The sequence below is a fragment of the Lutjanus erythropterus genome, chromosome 4, assembly GCF_056507025.1.
Source record: "Lutjanus erythropterus isolate fLutEry1 chromosome 4, fLutEry1.hap2, whole genome shotgun sequence".
Lineage (NCBI taxonomy): Eukaryota > Metazoa > Chordata > Actinopteri > Lutjaniformes > Lutjanidae > Lutjanus > Lutjanus erythropterus.
Window position 1 is genome coordinate 20572906 of NC_139320.1, and position 12342 is coordinate 20585247.

Here is a 12342-nt window from a genome sequence, read left to right on the forward strand (position 1 = left end):
CTGCTCCTGCAGTATTTCATGGGGATTTTGGCGAGTCCAACCTGCATGGTTGGCCATCAGATTTGTCCCGCATAGCCTACCCCAAATATGTCAAGCGTGACAATATTAGTCATTTCATGCCAAAAAAAGAATAGTGGGTCATATTCACCCCTCCTCCCCCTCTTAAATCCATGCATGCACACACAGACGCACACAGACACACACACACACTTTCGCCTGTCGCCCCTCCCCCTCCTTCTCCTTCCCCTCTTACACGCACGCACGCAAGCACACACTCAGCATGCTTCATTATACACTTGCCCACACAGCATAGCGTGCCGGAAACAGACTCAATAGATGCCAAGCTCCCTGTCCCTGCAGGCTCAGTGCCCCTAAAACACTGGATGCACCTTCCCAAATTAGGTTAATTTGCTTTTGCCACAGAGACTGCCCAAAATACAGTCTAGTGGTCCCACAAAACAATTAGCACAGAGAAATAATTATGTTATTTTTGCGTAAATTCCAGCTCTCATCAATTATTGACCTGGCCGGGTTGAATAATCAGACTAGCATAGTGAAATAGATAGGAGGTATATTTAAATTATGATAATCAGGACACTCAAAATATTATAATAACCAAATACTGTATTATACAGCATAGTATATCAGGCTATTTCACTATTTCTAAACTATAAATTTTATACATGGCATTATGATTGTCAGTTGTGGTCCGTTTATACTGCCTTATGTTGCTCCTAACTCTCTCTTCTTATGCCCTTGCCATCGGGGTATTTGAGGATATGACCGGTTTCAGAAAGGGTAAGAGGGAGTGAGACAGAAAGAGGAGGAGGGGGAAACACAGAGACAGGGCTTGTCTTCCCTCTCCCCTCTTTGGCACAGTAGGGTGCGAGGTTTGATTATTGTCTCTGCTCGAGTACAACATTTCTTCTCCCCTTCTGTCACGTTCACCAATTTTTTTTTCTGCTGTGGAGGCAGATAAACAGGCACGGAAGGTAGGCTAGACTTGAGTGGGCGAGTGCAATTTGCATCAGAGCAACTGAGTCTGCACGATTCATTGACGGGTCCATAAATAGCACGACATGCATTACAAAAGAAATCTTAGCGAAGATATCTCTCTCTCTTTTCATTCTCTATTAGGATGGGTGAGATTAGCCTAGATTCAGACACAGGTTTGCTTTGGTCAGCTACAGAGAAATAAGGGCAATGAGGTCACATAAAAAAGGCAAAAATGTCTGTCTGGAGTTATTTGGAAAGCATCTATATTACCATGAAACAATTGGTACTGTAAAAGCCCCGGCGGGAATGTCTGGCCGCTATTTCACATTACTTCTGAGGCAATGAATTAAATGCACACAACCCAAACAGAGCATGGAGTGTGACCTATGCATGCAAGCAGACACAGCTCAGCTAATGTGACTTCAAGGCTTTGTCTGCCTGCATTTTGCACACAAGAGATTATCCATTCTTTATTCTTACAACCAAAAACTGGGTTTATTTAAAAGGTAAGCACACTAAAGTCATTCTCACAAAATGTATTCAAGCTGGCTTTTGAAAGATCTCATCTGGGAAGGTTCTGACATTTTGGAAACGATGCTTTGCATATGCTCTCCCTCCATTCTCCTCAGTAGTAAAGCACACAACTTCTGCATGTCACCACCTTAATATGAAGATCCACCCTACAGACCCTGAATTTGTTCTGCAATGCAGATTGTTTTTGAAATCTCTGATTGTTTCTACCCTGTCAATGATTGTCCTCATATTCATTTAGTGAAGCAACGAGAGCATGGGTACTCAACAGTGGGTCCATGACCTCTAGGGGGACCTCGGAGTCACTGCAGGGGGGCGCCAAATTATTCTTTGATGGTTTATTTGATTTTTTTCCCCAAAAAAATTAGAATATGTTCAAAAATACATTTAAGTGTGGTCTATGTGTAAAAACAAAACAAAACACTTTTAAACAACACTGATATTACGCTTCCACCTCAGAAACCACAGGTGAAAGAGCAGAGGGTGCAGCTAACATAGCTAACATTAGCCATGCTACAGGTGCTGCTGACTTAGCAGCTATGGGTACACACAAATGAAAGAAGACACGAACATAATCAATGCAATGTATGTAGTAGGGGGTCTCTGTCCCTCTTTCTAACAGATCTTCCTAGTTTAGATGCTGATGCGTAACTCTGAATGAATGTTTAAAGTTACACACACACCCTTACTTCATCCTTTAACTCTGGCATGTGAAGCCCGCAGCCCCCAAAGCATATAATTGAAGTGATAGGCATTACCAACTGAAGCTTCAAGTCATGGTGGTTGTGGTAAGAGTGAATTTTCTCACGAAATCTGGAGGCTTCCACACCAATGGAAAGCTGCTGAGGTCTAAAGATGGTTTAGAGTTAAGGTGACCTTGTTAGTGAGTAGGGCATAGTTTCTCCTCATTTCTGTACATTATACAATATATTATATGTGGTTATTTTTGAGGCTTTTATTTTGATAGGAAACCAACATCCGCGACGTTCTACGCTGCGTGGCTCTGCGTCGTAGCCATAGCAACAGTTAGAGCGTGGCTCACGCCAGGAAAAAGTCAGTAAAATTTCTGGTATTTTATGATTATTCTTGCCTGCATTCCTAAAGTGACTGCTGAATATGGGTAGGTGAAGTTTTCTTTTTACAAGTCAAAGCAAAAAGCCTCGTTCTTGTTACGTTGTGACTGCGGTGGTGAAAACTACGTGAGATGAGAGGCAGCACTGATTTGTTTACAGGGTTAGCGTTAGCCAGCTAACCATGCTAGTTGAGATTGGAAGTTAGTTTCATTTGATAAATGCTGTTGCCTCTCATTAACTAATCAATGACATACAGTAATGTAGCTACAGTTTATAATAATGTTTATCGTCTCCTTCGAAACAAAACGGCATTTTGGTCACTGCATATTGCAAGTAAACTAATCCAGGGACCTAAAATGTGTCTGTCAGTCTTAGCAATGAGTTTGTGTATGCTAACTTTTCACGGTCTCATAGATGATATGATATAACAGTAATGTAGGCTACATACTGTATGTAAACTTCAAATTCATATCTGTATAGTAGGCCTACATGTCATTGTTAAAATCTGTTATGGAATTAGCTATTTCATATGGATGCACTCAGTCTGTATATCTGAAGTCTGCATATTTGGGAACTGTGTGTTTTCAACCATGATAACATGTTTCAGATTTTGTCAGAGAACTATTTACTGACTACTATTAATTACTCACTCTGCATATCAGTTAAATTCAATTAAATTCGACTTAATTCAATTCAGTTCAATACTCTATTGCCATATCATGATAGTTGATTGGAATTTGCCTTGGTGAACTCACTTAAATTTTAAGTGTATAATATTTAGGAGGCAGAAGTGGAATCTAACATTTATTAGAGTTATCATTAGTTTTCACTCACCTGAAAATAAGTATTGTGATGTTTTTGCTACCTTGGAATGAGTCGTTTTTATTTACATAGACCATGGGTCCTTGTACAGAGATTTAGCATTTAACCCATCTTTGTATTTGGGGCTGTGTGCAGCTGATGTGCAGTGCTCAGGAACTCCAGCTCTAACCCAGCACCTTGGTCGCGTTTACTGGCTGAAGAGTTGACCTAGCATGCATGTTTTTGATGGTAGGGGAAACTGAAGCACCTGGAGAAAACCCACACAAGCAAAGGGAGAACATGCTAAGTCCACTCAGAAAGACCCTACTGAAATGGGATTTGAAACTAGGATGTTCTTGCTGTGAGGCAAAAGTGCTAACCACTGTGCCACTACCATAAAACTTATCCAAACCATGGAATCATCAAGCATAAAACTGTACAATAGTACATGCAATAATCATAAAACCATGAGGCATAAAACAATGGATAAAATAAAATCCAACACATAGGAATACATACATTTCCCTACAGCACCTGTAGAGAAATTAGCAGCAACATAAAACTAACCAACTGGCCTTAAAAATATAGATACCACAAAAACAGAAGTTCATGCTGCTTAACTCTTTAACGTTGGAATAAGTAGGTTTTGTCAGGTGATTTTTTAAACGCTCCAGGAAGATAGCTGAATGTTCTTATGTCAAATCCTGATGTTCTAGGTTGGTGTCCTGAGCTCAGCAAAATAATGAGAAAATAAGAAGGTTATGAGTGGCGGGTGGGGTCTCTGTGGCTGCACGCCACACAACACACTTCTGGTGGGATTATTTTTGTATGAGTCTACACATAGTGTTCTGGGAAAATGCTGCATAGTTTGCCTTAAAAAAAATATCTTGCTTGTCAATAAAATCATATTATTATCCATTTGCTTCCTTCAAAATGAAGTGGTTTAGTTCTCCATCTTGAATCCTTACTTCCCTAGTAGCCCCTCAGTACTTGTATTTGTGTTTGTGCCAAACTGTATGCCCTCATGAGTTTAGGCTATATGTTCGTGTTTGTTTCCTCTCACGACTCAGGCATGCGTCCATGCAGAATAGATGAGTTTATGAACAGCTTGCCTCTCTCACATTAGACTGATTAATAGTTCAATCAGGGCTAAAATGGACAAAATGTCATGGAACAGTTGTCATGCAAAATCAGCCCTTTATATCTGCGTCCATCTAAAAGGATAGGCCTGCTTAGTGCTGTCACAGGGCGTTACTAATTTATTTGCGTTGTGTGAGCCAGTGATTGAGGATCTCTGCTGTGTTTTAAATGCAGAGCCTAGAGACAGTTGGGGGGCAATCAGGCTATTAGCGTGCATGAGCATGAAGCCTGCTCTTTGGTTGGGCAGGATTTGTGTGTCTGCACTGGTGTGTGAGTGTGAAAGAGACAGAGGGAGTACACGTGCTTGTTTACATGCTACTGCTTGAATGTTTCAGTGTGCCTAAGTTAAACCTGCCTGTCTTTGCATGAGTTCTTAGATGGCTGTGTGTCTGTCTGTGTGCATTGTGCTAGGAGCCAAATCCTTGTGTATTTGTGCTGTACATTTCCCTGTGTGTCCTCTCACTCTATTTCCCTCTGATGGTCTGCAAGGGCATTTAATGTTTGGCATGGAGCCGTGCACAGGGGATCATCTGATAGTAGTGACCTGTGGCCCTAAGTTAGCCAGAGGTATTTAATCTGAGGTCAAGTGTTGAGTTGGCGTGATGTTTTCCCCTCACTAATGGTGAGCAGATAGATAAATGCCCTGAAAGCGAGCACACACAAATAGACAGACAGAGGCTGGGTTTGGCTTGCATTCTCCTCACACAACCTCCTGCACCCTTGGCCACATTCCTTACTGTTCCTCACTGGCCACTATTACACTACAGGGGAAAGTTGGGCTTTACTTGGTTTGCAGCAGCTAAATAACAGGATATACAAATCATTTTCTTTCTTAACTTATTTGAAACTACTCAGTGTACTTTGTCAGAGTAAATACTGCATGACAGAGATCCTATAGTAAAAAGCCCTGAATCATTACTATACTGGATGCCTCCTTTCCATCCGTCTCTATGGTCTCTACCTGTAAGTCATTGTAAAATCAAGGGTCATTTGCACACCTGTTAGGCTAAGTGATACAGTTGTAGTCCCAATGCTGTTATGTTATTCCTGCATTCATGTGGTATTGGAATAATTTGCAAAATTAGTTGCAAAGTAGGAAAATTCACCCGAACAGCCCCTCAAGTTGGGACAACAGATTGAAAAAATCAAGAAATTTTGTTCCACAACTTGCAAAGTTATTGTGTGCTTATGTTAGATTTTAAATACACAGAAGCATGGTGGACAAGAGTAAATGGTTGGTTGTTAAGTTTTTTGTTAATTCACATATCGCATGACAATTTTGGCTTTATTTGTTATATGGTAATGGGTTGTAACCATTACTTGCTGTCCACAAAGAGTTATTTATTTTAGTTGTTTAAGGGACTATACTGGTGCAGCATTCATGTTGTTTCCACAGTACGACTTAAAAGCTCATGAACAGACCAAAGTCGGAAGAATGGCATGCCAGCTTGGAAATGGGACCATCTGAGGAACACGTGATTGCAGCATATATCAGCACTCATGGAATGCCTTCTGTCCAACCTAATCACTTTTCGGTTGTTGTTGCAGAGATATTAGAACTTTGTTTTGTGGCTTGTTCCCACACTTGAAGGTTGAATCAGTCCTTGCATTGCCCTGCTGTGGAGGACAGGCTAATGTATGGCTGTGAAGTCAAAATACCCTCAGCTGTGAAATGCCATAATCTACAGTCTATAAGCTTAATGCCATAAGCTTGACTGATTAATCTATTGAATAGAGTGTACGGCAAATGGGTTTAATATGGTGGACATCACGCTAAGGGATTTACCCTTACATTAACCTCAAAAGCTAAGTGCTATTCATCAGTTTAAAACTACTACCCACTTTTATCCTGAAAAGAGGAGTCAATTTTCCTGGATGATATTTGGGAGAACACAATGTCTTTGGGTGGTTGTAGAATCACTTTGATGTACTTTGTAAAAGTGATTAGAGGACATGTTTTTACACACATGGGCTACTACTTTGTCCGGAAACTGCTACTGTTGGCCCTTGTGTTTTAATTTGAAGGGGATGTTTTTTATACAAGAATCTGGAAAATAACACAGACACAGAACTCACCCCTCAGTTCAAGAAGCAATCGATCAGATGTAGAACCTTGAAACAGGGATGCACATTTACTCAAATTATTTTTGACATTGCAGTTTGGCCAGCTGCAATAATCAAATCACAGAAGCTGCTACTTTTTTGTTTAAGTAAAAATGTGTTACAAAACAGCATTATAATGAAGTACTGTAGTGCTTCAGAGATGCTCTGGACTATAAATCTTACTCTTCAGATGTAAGAAAACATTTCTTCCAATTGAAATATCTGTCAACATAATACATACATAAATTTGATTTTTTTTTTACCACATCATACAGCCCTACCTTGAAAACAGAGACGTGTTCATTATTTTGAATTTCTTCCTTAAAGGCTTAAGTGTATCGATATTTTCTTACATACACCGTAGTTTCAGATCTTCAAATGTAAGGATTTGTGTGTTTTTCTCTGTTTAATAGCATTTGAAATTGATTATTTTGTGCTGTTGGTCAAAACAAGCAGTTTGATAATGCCCATTAGGCCTTGTGAAATTGTGATGGATATTTCTTTACTTTTTTTTTTTACTTTGTAAAGAAAAAATGATTATTCCAGTTATTAAAGAACTAAATGGGCAGATTAATCAGTATTGAAAGCAAGTGTTATTTGCAGACCTAGTGTGCAGCATCAAATGAAAATCCATAACATACACTGTATACTGTTCCCAGACAGTATTGCTAATTCTGCTGGCCTTCTGCTTGTTTCCAGGAGACAAGGAGAGCTCTATGGAGGCAGAGCAGGAGGAGGAGGAAATGAAGATGGTTCTTCACTGTCCTCCGGTCTACCCACTGCCAGAAGAGATAAAAAAGGTAGGCATCAATTCAGAAATCATGTTCCTGAAAACCCCTGGCAGGTACAGTGCAGATTTACTTTTTGAAGTCACATCTGAACACCAGGGGAACCAAAATGAAATAATGTTCAGCACAGACATTCAGTTTGGGACCCTACTGTACATGTTATTTTTCCAAACAGCATGTTAATGAAAGACCATATTGACACAACATATGTTGTGAACAAATTAGATTTTTTTCTACAACACAAAAATACAAATGTGTTGAAAACATATTTGTTGCATCCTGATGAGTGTTTCAACACTGTACTCTCTCCATATGCTACAGTAATCCATATGATTTAAATAAGAAATGGGACAATGTTCTCTCTTTTAATCTTCCATCTGTTTTAAGATAAAGCACACAGTAAGGAACATGGCAATGATGGCATGTTGCTTTATATTCTTGTCAGTGTCAGGTGGCACTTACATATTCCCATATGATATGCCATATGGCATGAATATGAATAACCAGGAATGCCACTTGCTTTTCCCTTTTAATCAAGAAGCACATAGGATATGTACTAGCAGTGTATTCTCTGTGTCTTATTTTCAAGCTGTTGCTAAAGCGTTTTTTACAATACAACATGCATTTTGATTTTTTTCATATTCCCTTTGTCACTGGGTATATAGTTTTACTTCCCATTCTGGTAGAAGGTGAAATAGCATCCTTAGCAAAGTTAATTAATTTCTCATGCCTGTGGTACACCCAACCAACTTGGCATAATTTCCACATACTCTAGTAACCTTTATATAAATCAAATTACTGGTTATGAGAGGCTGGGAAAACTAGACAATAATTTTCTGTCCTTTACCATCTACCCTGCACTTGCTCGAGTTGAGTCTGTTTTTTATGCAATAACGGTATTTATGATGATGTTTCAGTTATATACCAGAGCTGTATTTTCACTATTATTATTATTATTATTATTATTATTATTATTATTACATAACATGCACAACTATGCAAGACTGTAGAATTAAGATTAGAATGTGGATCAGTGATGTCCGATAGCATCCGATAACAGAATCAGGTCAATATTGGCCCCCAGTAACAATATTGAACCCTATACTGCAATCTCATTGAGTCTTTTCCCCACTTTTCTTTTTTTTCCCTATTTTACATTGTGATATATTGTAATTGATCAATTATTGTCACCAGAGCTAATCACTCCAATACTACCAAAGTCACTCCAATTTTGGAACTAATATGTCCTCTGTGTGACCAGCAGCAAAGTTACTTCCAATTTTAGGAATGTGTATTGCTGCTGCATGGTCACAATGTAAATAAGTAAGTTGCAAAGTCTCCTGCACTCAAAAATGTGATTTCCTTCTGTTTATGTCGCCTAAAATGTCTAATCTGACCATGCTGACTTGTGTCTGTGCAAAGTTTGTCATGAAAGAGGTGTTTTTTCTCTTCCTCTACTGAGCCATCCTCTACTAGCCATTTTGATCACTGGTCAACCAAGCACAGGCCGCAGTGGTACTGAGGGCCAGATCCAGAATTTCTCGATGAGGGAGAAAGAGTAGATGTGCTTCCAGTCCCAATTTCAGTTTCAGAGTTTTTAATAGCTTTTTATGTGGGCACATAATGTGAAAAAAAAAATTAATCATAGCAAAGTATTTTTACATAGACCTACAATAAAAAGTTTCTGGAGGGGAACTTAAATGTCATAACATGGCACAATAATGTGACATGTCACACCCCTCTCGTTAGCTTGTTTACAGCCTGTCGGATTGTCCCACTGGGTGATGTTAGACTTGACAGCCTTAACGATGTATGTTCCCAGTGATGTGTTCCCAGCTCTCAGTGTTGTCAGCACAGTGTTATCATAAGCACTAGAAATAATGGATACAACACCCCAATAAACCGGAATTATCCTTTAATATGTTTAACAGCTGTATATTATTAAGTTAACTTTGTCATTTGTAACTGGTTTGGTATAGCATAGCATAGAGCATAGTAGTTAGATTACTCAGTGACTCTGTGAAGCTGCTCTCTGTGCTCAGCCTCTCTTCCTGTCTCTCTCAGTTCCTCTGTCTGCTGCTCTCTAGTAATGTCTGGAATTTCTTACTGAGGCCAGTAGATGGCTGTGAACAATACACCCCCTGGTATTATGTGAGGGTGGCCTTTCCATGCCCATGTACAGACAAAATCCCGCCACAGACTCCCCTGAAAGTCTCTTACAGACACACACACAGTCCATTCTCCCATCCCTCCACTTGTCTGTCTATCTTTCTGCCTGCTTTGCCATGGCCAGCAGACTCAGATGGGAATCCATTTTATTTATTGATTTCTGTGGTGTACATCCATCTCTCCCCTGTGTGTGTGTGTGTGTGTGTGTGTGTGTGTGTGTGTGTATGTGTGTGTGTGTGTGTGTGTGCATCCGCTTCAGTCCTTCTGTTTATGATTTGTCACAAGGGGCATGTGATAACCAGACACAGAGCAAAGGAAAGAGCGAGAGAGAGACAATAACAAAGAATGAGAGAGGGAGGGAGAGACCGACATTTTGATCATAGCCCATCCATCTGGTTCGGTCTCAGGGTCTACCTCCCTCCCTCCCCTCTTCTTTTCCTCCCCCTGTCATCCACTCAGATTCCAATAGGTCTGTAAAATAGAGGATGTTCTGGGCTTAGCCCCCCGCTGAGTACACTTCAGCACCATTTATTGGAGGAGGCTTAGGTGGCTGGGGGCGAGCGGAGAACAAAAAACAACAGAGGCAGTGTGCGTTGCAAGCGCAAAGCTGTGGGCAGCACCATGTGCACTGGTCGGCGTGGGAGGCAAAGAGGAGGTGGTGTACTAACAGGCCCATTTAAGTGCTGTTAATCCTGGTGTGCTGGGAGAGGGCTGGCACCAAGGTTTAATGGTGGGCTGCTGAGAAGGAGAGCGCTGCGGTTACACACACACACACACACACACCATGCCTCCCACCCACACACTTGGGCTCAGAAACACATACTTCCCCTGAACTTTCATACTGGCAGTATGTTTATTGTGTGTTTACGCACACACACAGGATGCAGCTCAAGTACAGTTTCAGGTGCACTCACATATGAAAATACATGCTAACACCACATGATTTTATTTATTTATTTATTTAAAACAGATCCATCATTAGCTTATATAGCATCACATTAGTGTTACATATGTTATCACATGTGCGTCTCAATTATTGTGGGGACAATGGGACAGTATATGTATATATATAAAGGATCAAATATACGCTAAGATGATAATAATAATGATAATATTGGTCGACAAATACATTGGAACAGATATTGTATCTTTTTAAATGTAGTATTAGGAAAAGTGTTTACTGTTACATATAGTACATTGTAAGACAGTAGAGTAACCAGTGTCAGACAGGGTATGAGAGCATCCACATCCAACATGTGTTTCCTTTTCTTGTAGGTTTGGGCATTGAAAATGTATTCTGTTAGGTATGACTCTGTGTTGGACATGCAGCATCTAGTCTGTCACCCTGTCCAGGGCATCTCCCTGTCCTCTGTCATGTACATACTGGGACAATACTAAAGATAATTAGTAACTCACGAATCTGTGGTTGTTTCATTTGAACAGTGACATGCACTGCTTCACATTTTCTCTTTCAAAATTTCCAAAATGCATCTCTATAACACCAACAAATCTGCACTGCTCTTGAAGGAGTTGACATTTTTTTCCCACTGTCAGCTACAGCTACTGACTGACTTCTTTATTTCGGTTACTTTTTTTTTTCCCTTTGTTTCATATTTCTGTGTTGCAAAACCAGCCACTCTATTCTCAGTGCCTAACTTTTGTCTCTGCCACCATAACAACGGAACTTAGAATAACAGATGTGGTATTGTATCTCATTCTAAGTATGCTGAGAATGCATGCTGCTTTTCAGTTTCACCCTGTGTCATGTGAATACAGTCACACTTCTCTTCAGCCTCTGTCTTTGTCTTTCTCAAGGGCACATTAGCACTTATTATTCAGGGACCAGAGAGTCTTACTCCCACCTTCACTGATGGTCTCTGAATTGAAAATCAACTCAAACCTGCTTCTCTAAGCAGGTGGCCAGACTAAAAATAGAACTGAATTAAAAAATGTGAGCGGCTGTGTTTGGCGTGTTGCTACAGGTAGCAGTGAGAAGATGAAATATGATCCAGGAAGTCCAGCTTGATTAAAAAATCCATTAGTTTCGAGGTTTATCAGATGCCAGAAGTTTATAATACTGTGAGGCAGAATTTAGTACTCTCTTGTCATGGCAGCAATCATATCATGTGCTCTTAATGATCATGAGGTGAAAGATAGGGTGACATGAATGAAGAATGAATGCTTGAGACTGGCATGACACTGTCATAACTACATCATTATACCTGTCATGAGCTTAAGGGACACTTTTATGAATGGTATATGAGTATTGTCATTAAGTGTCATGTAGCCAATTATGTATATTTTTAATGCAAAGTTGACATTGTCTAAGATGTCTTTGTTATGACATCTTGACGTTGAGGTGAGGTGACTGAGAGTCTGCTAATTAGGCAGCTAGCTCCATGGCTAATCAAGCTAACTACCTAACACCAGCTACAGCCAGCAGCAGACAGCTACATTAAGCCACTTTAACTCTGTAAGCTAAGTCACCTCTGTACTGTACTCTGTCGTCAAACTGGCCTTAAATAATATTTAATGACATCTTTATGACAAGTCCAAAATGTGCCAATTTATTTGAGATCCAGTAAAATATTCCTGACACACTTGTGAGGTCTCATGACAATCAGTGTCAAAACTAATCACATATGACAGTTTGATGTCTTGTTAAAACCTAAAACTAAACAGTTTTTTTTTATTTGATAGTGTTAAGTTGTCTTGACAAAGATTTAAGGGATTAAATCGAT

At 39.8% G+C, this 12342-nt stretch overlaps 1 protein-coding gene across 1 annotated transcript in view; it reads left to right on the plus strand.

Annotated features, from left to right (window-relative positions):
- The window catches only part of lekr1 (Leucine-, glutamate- and lysine-rich protein 1), a 144204-nt gene that overhangs the window by 35454 nt on the left and 96408 nt on the right, over positions 1–12342 (plus strand). Inside the window, exon 3 of the mRNA XM_084716285.1 lies at positions 7344–7444. Within this exon, the coding sequence (XP_084572411.1) occupies positions 7344–7444 (101 nt within the window). The remainder of the gene's footprint in view (positions 1–7343; positions 7445–12342) is intronic.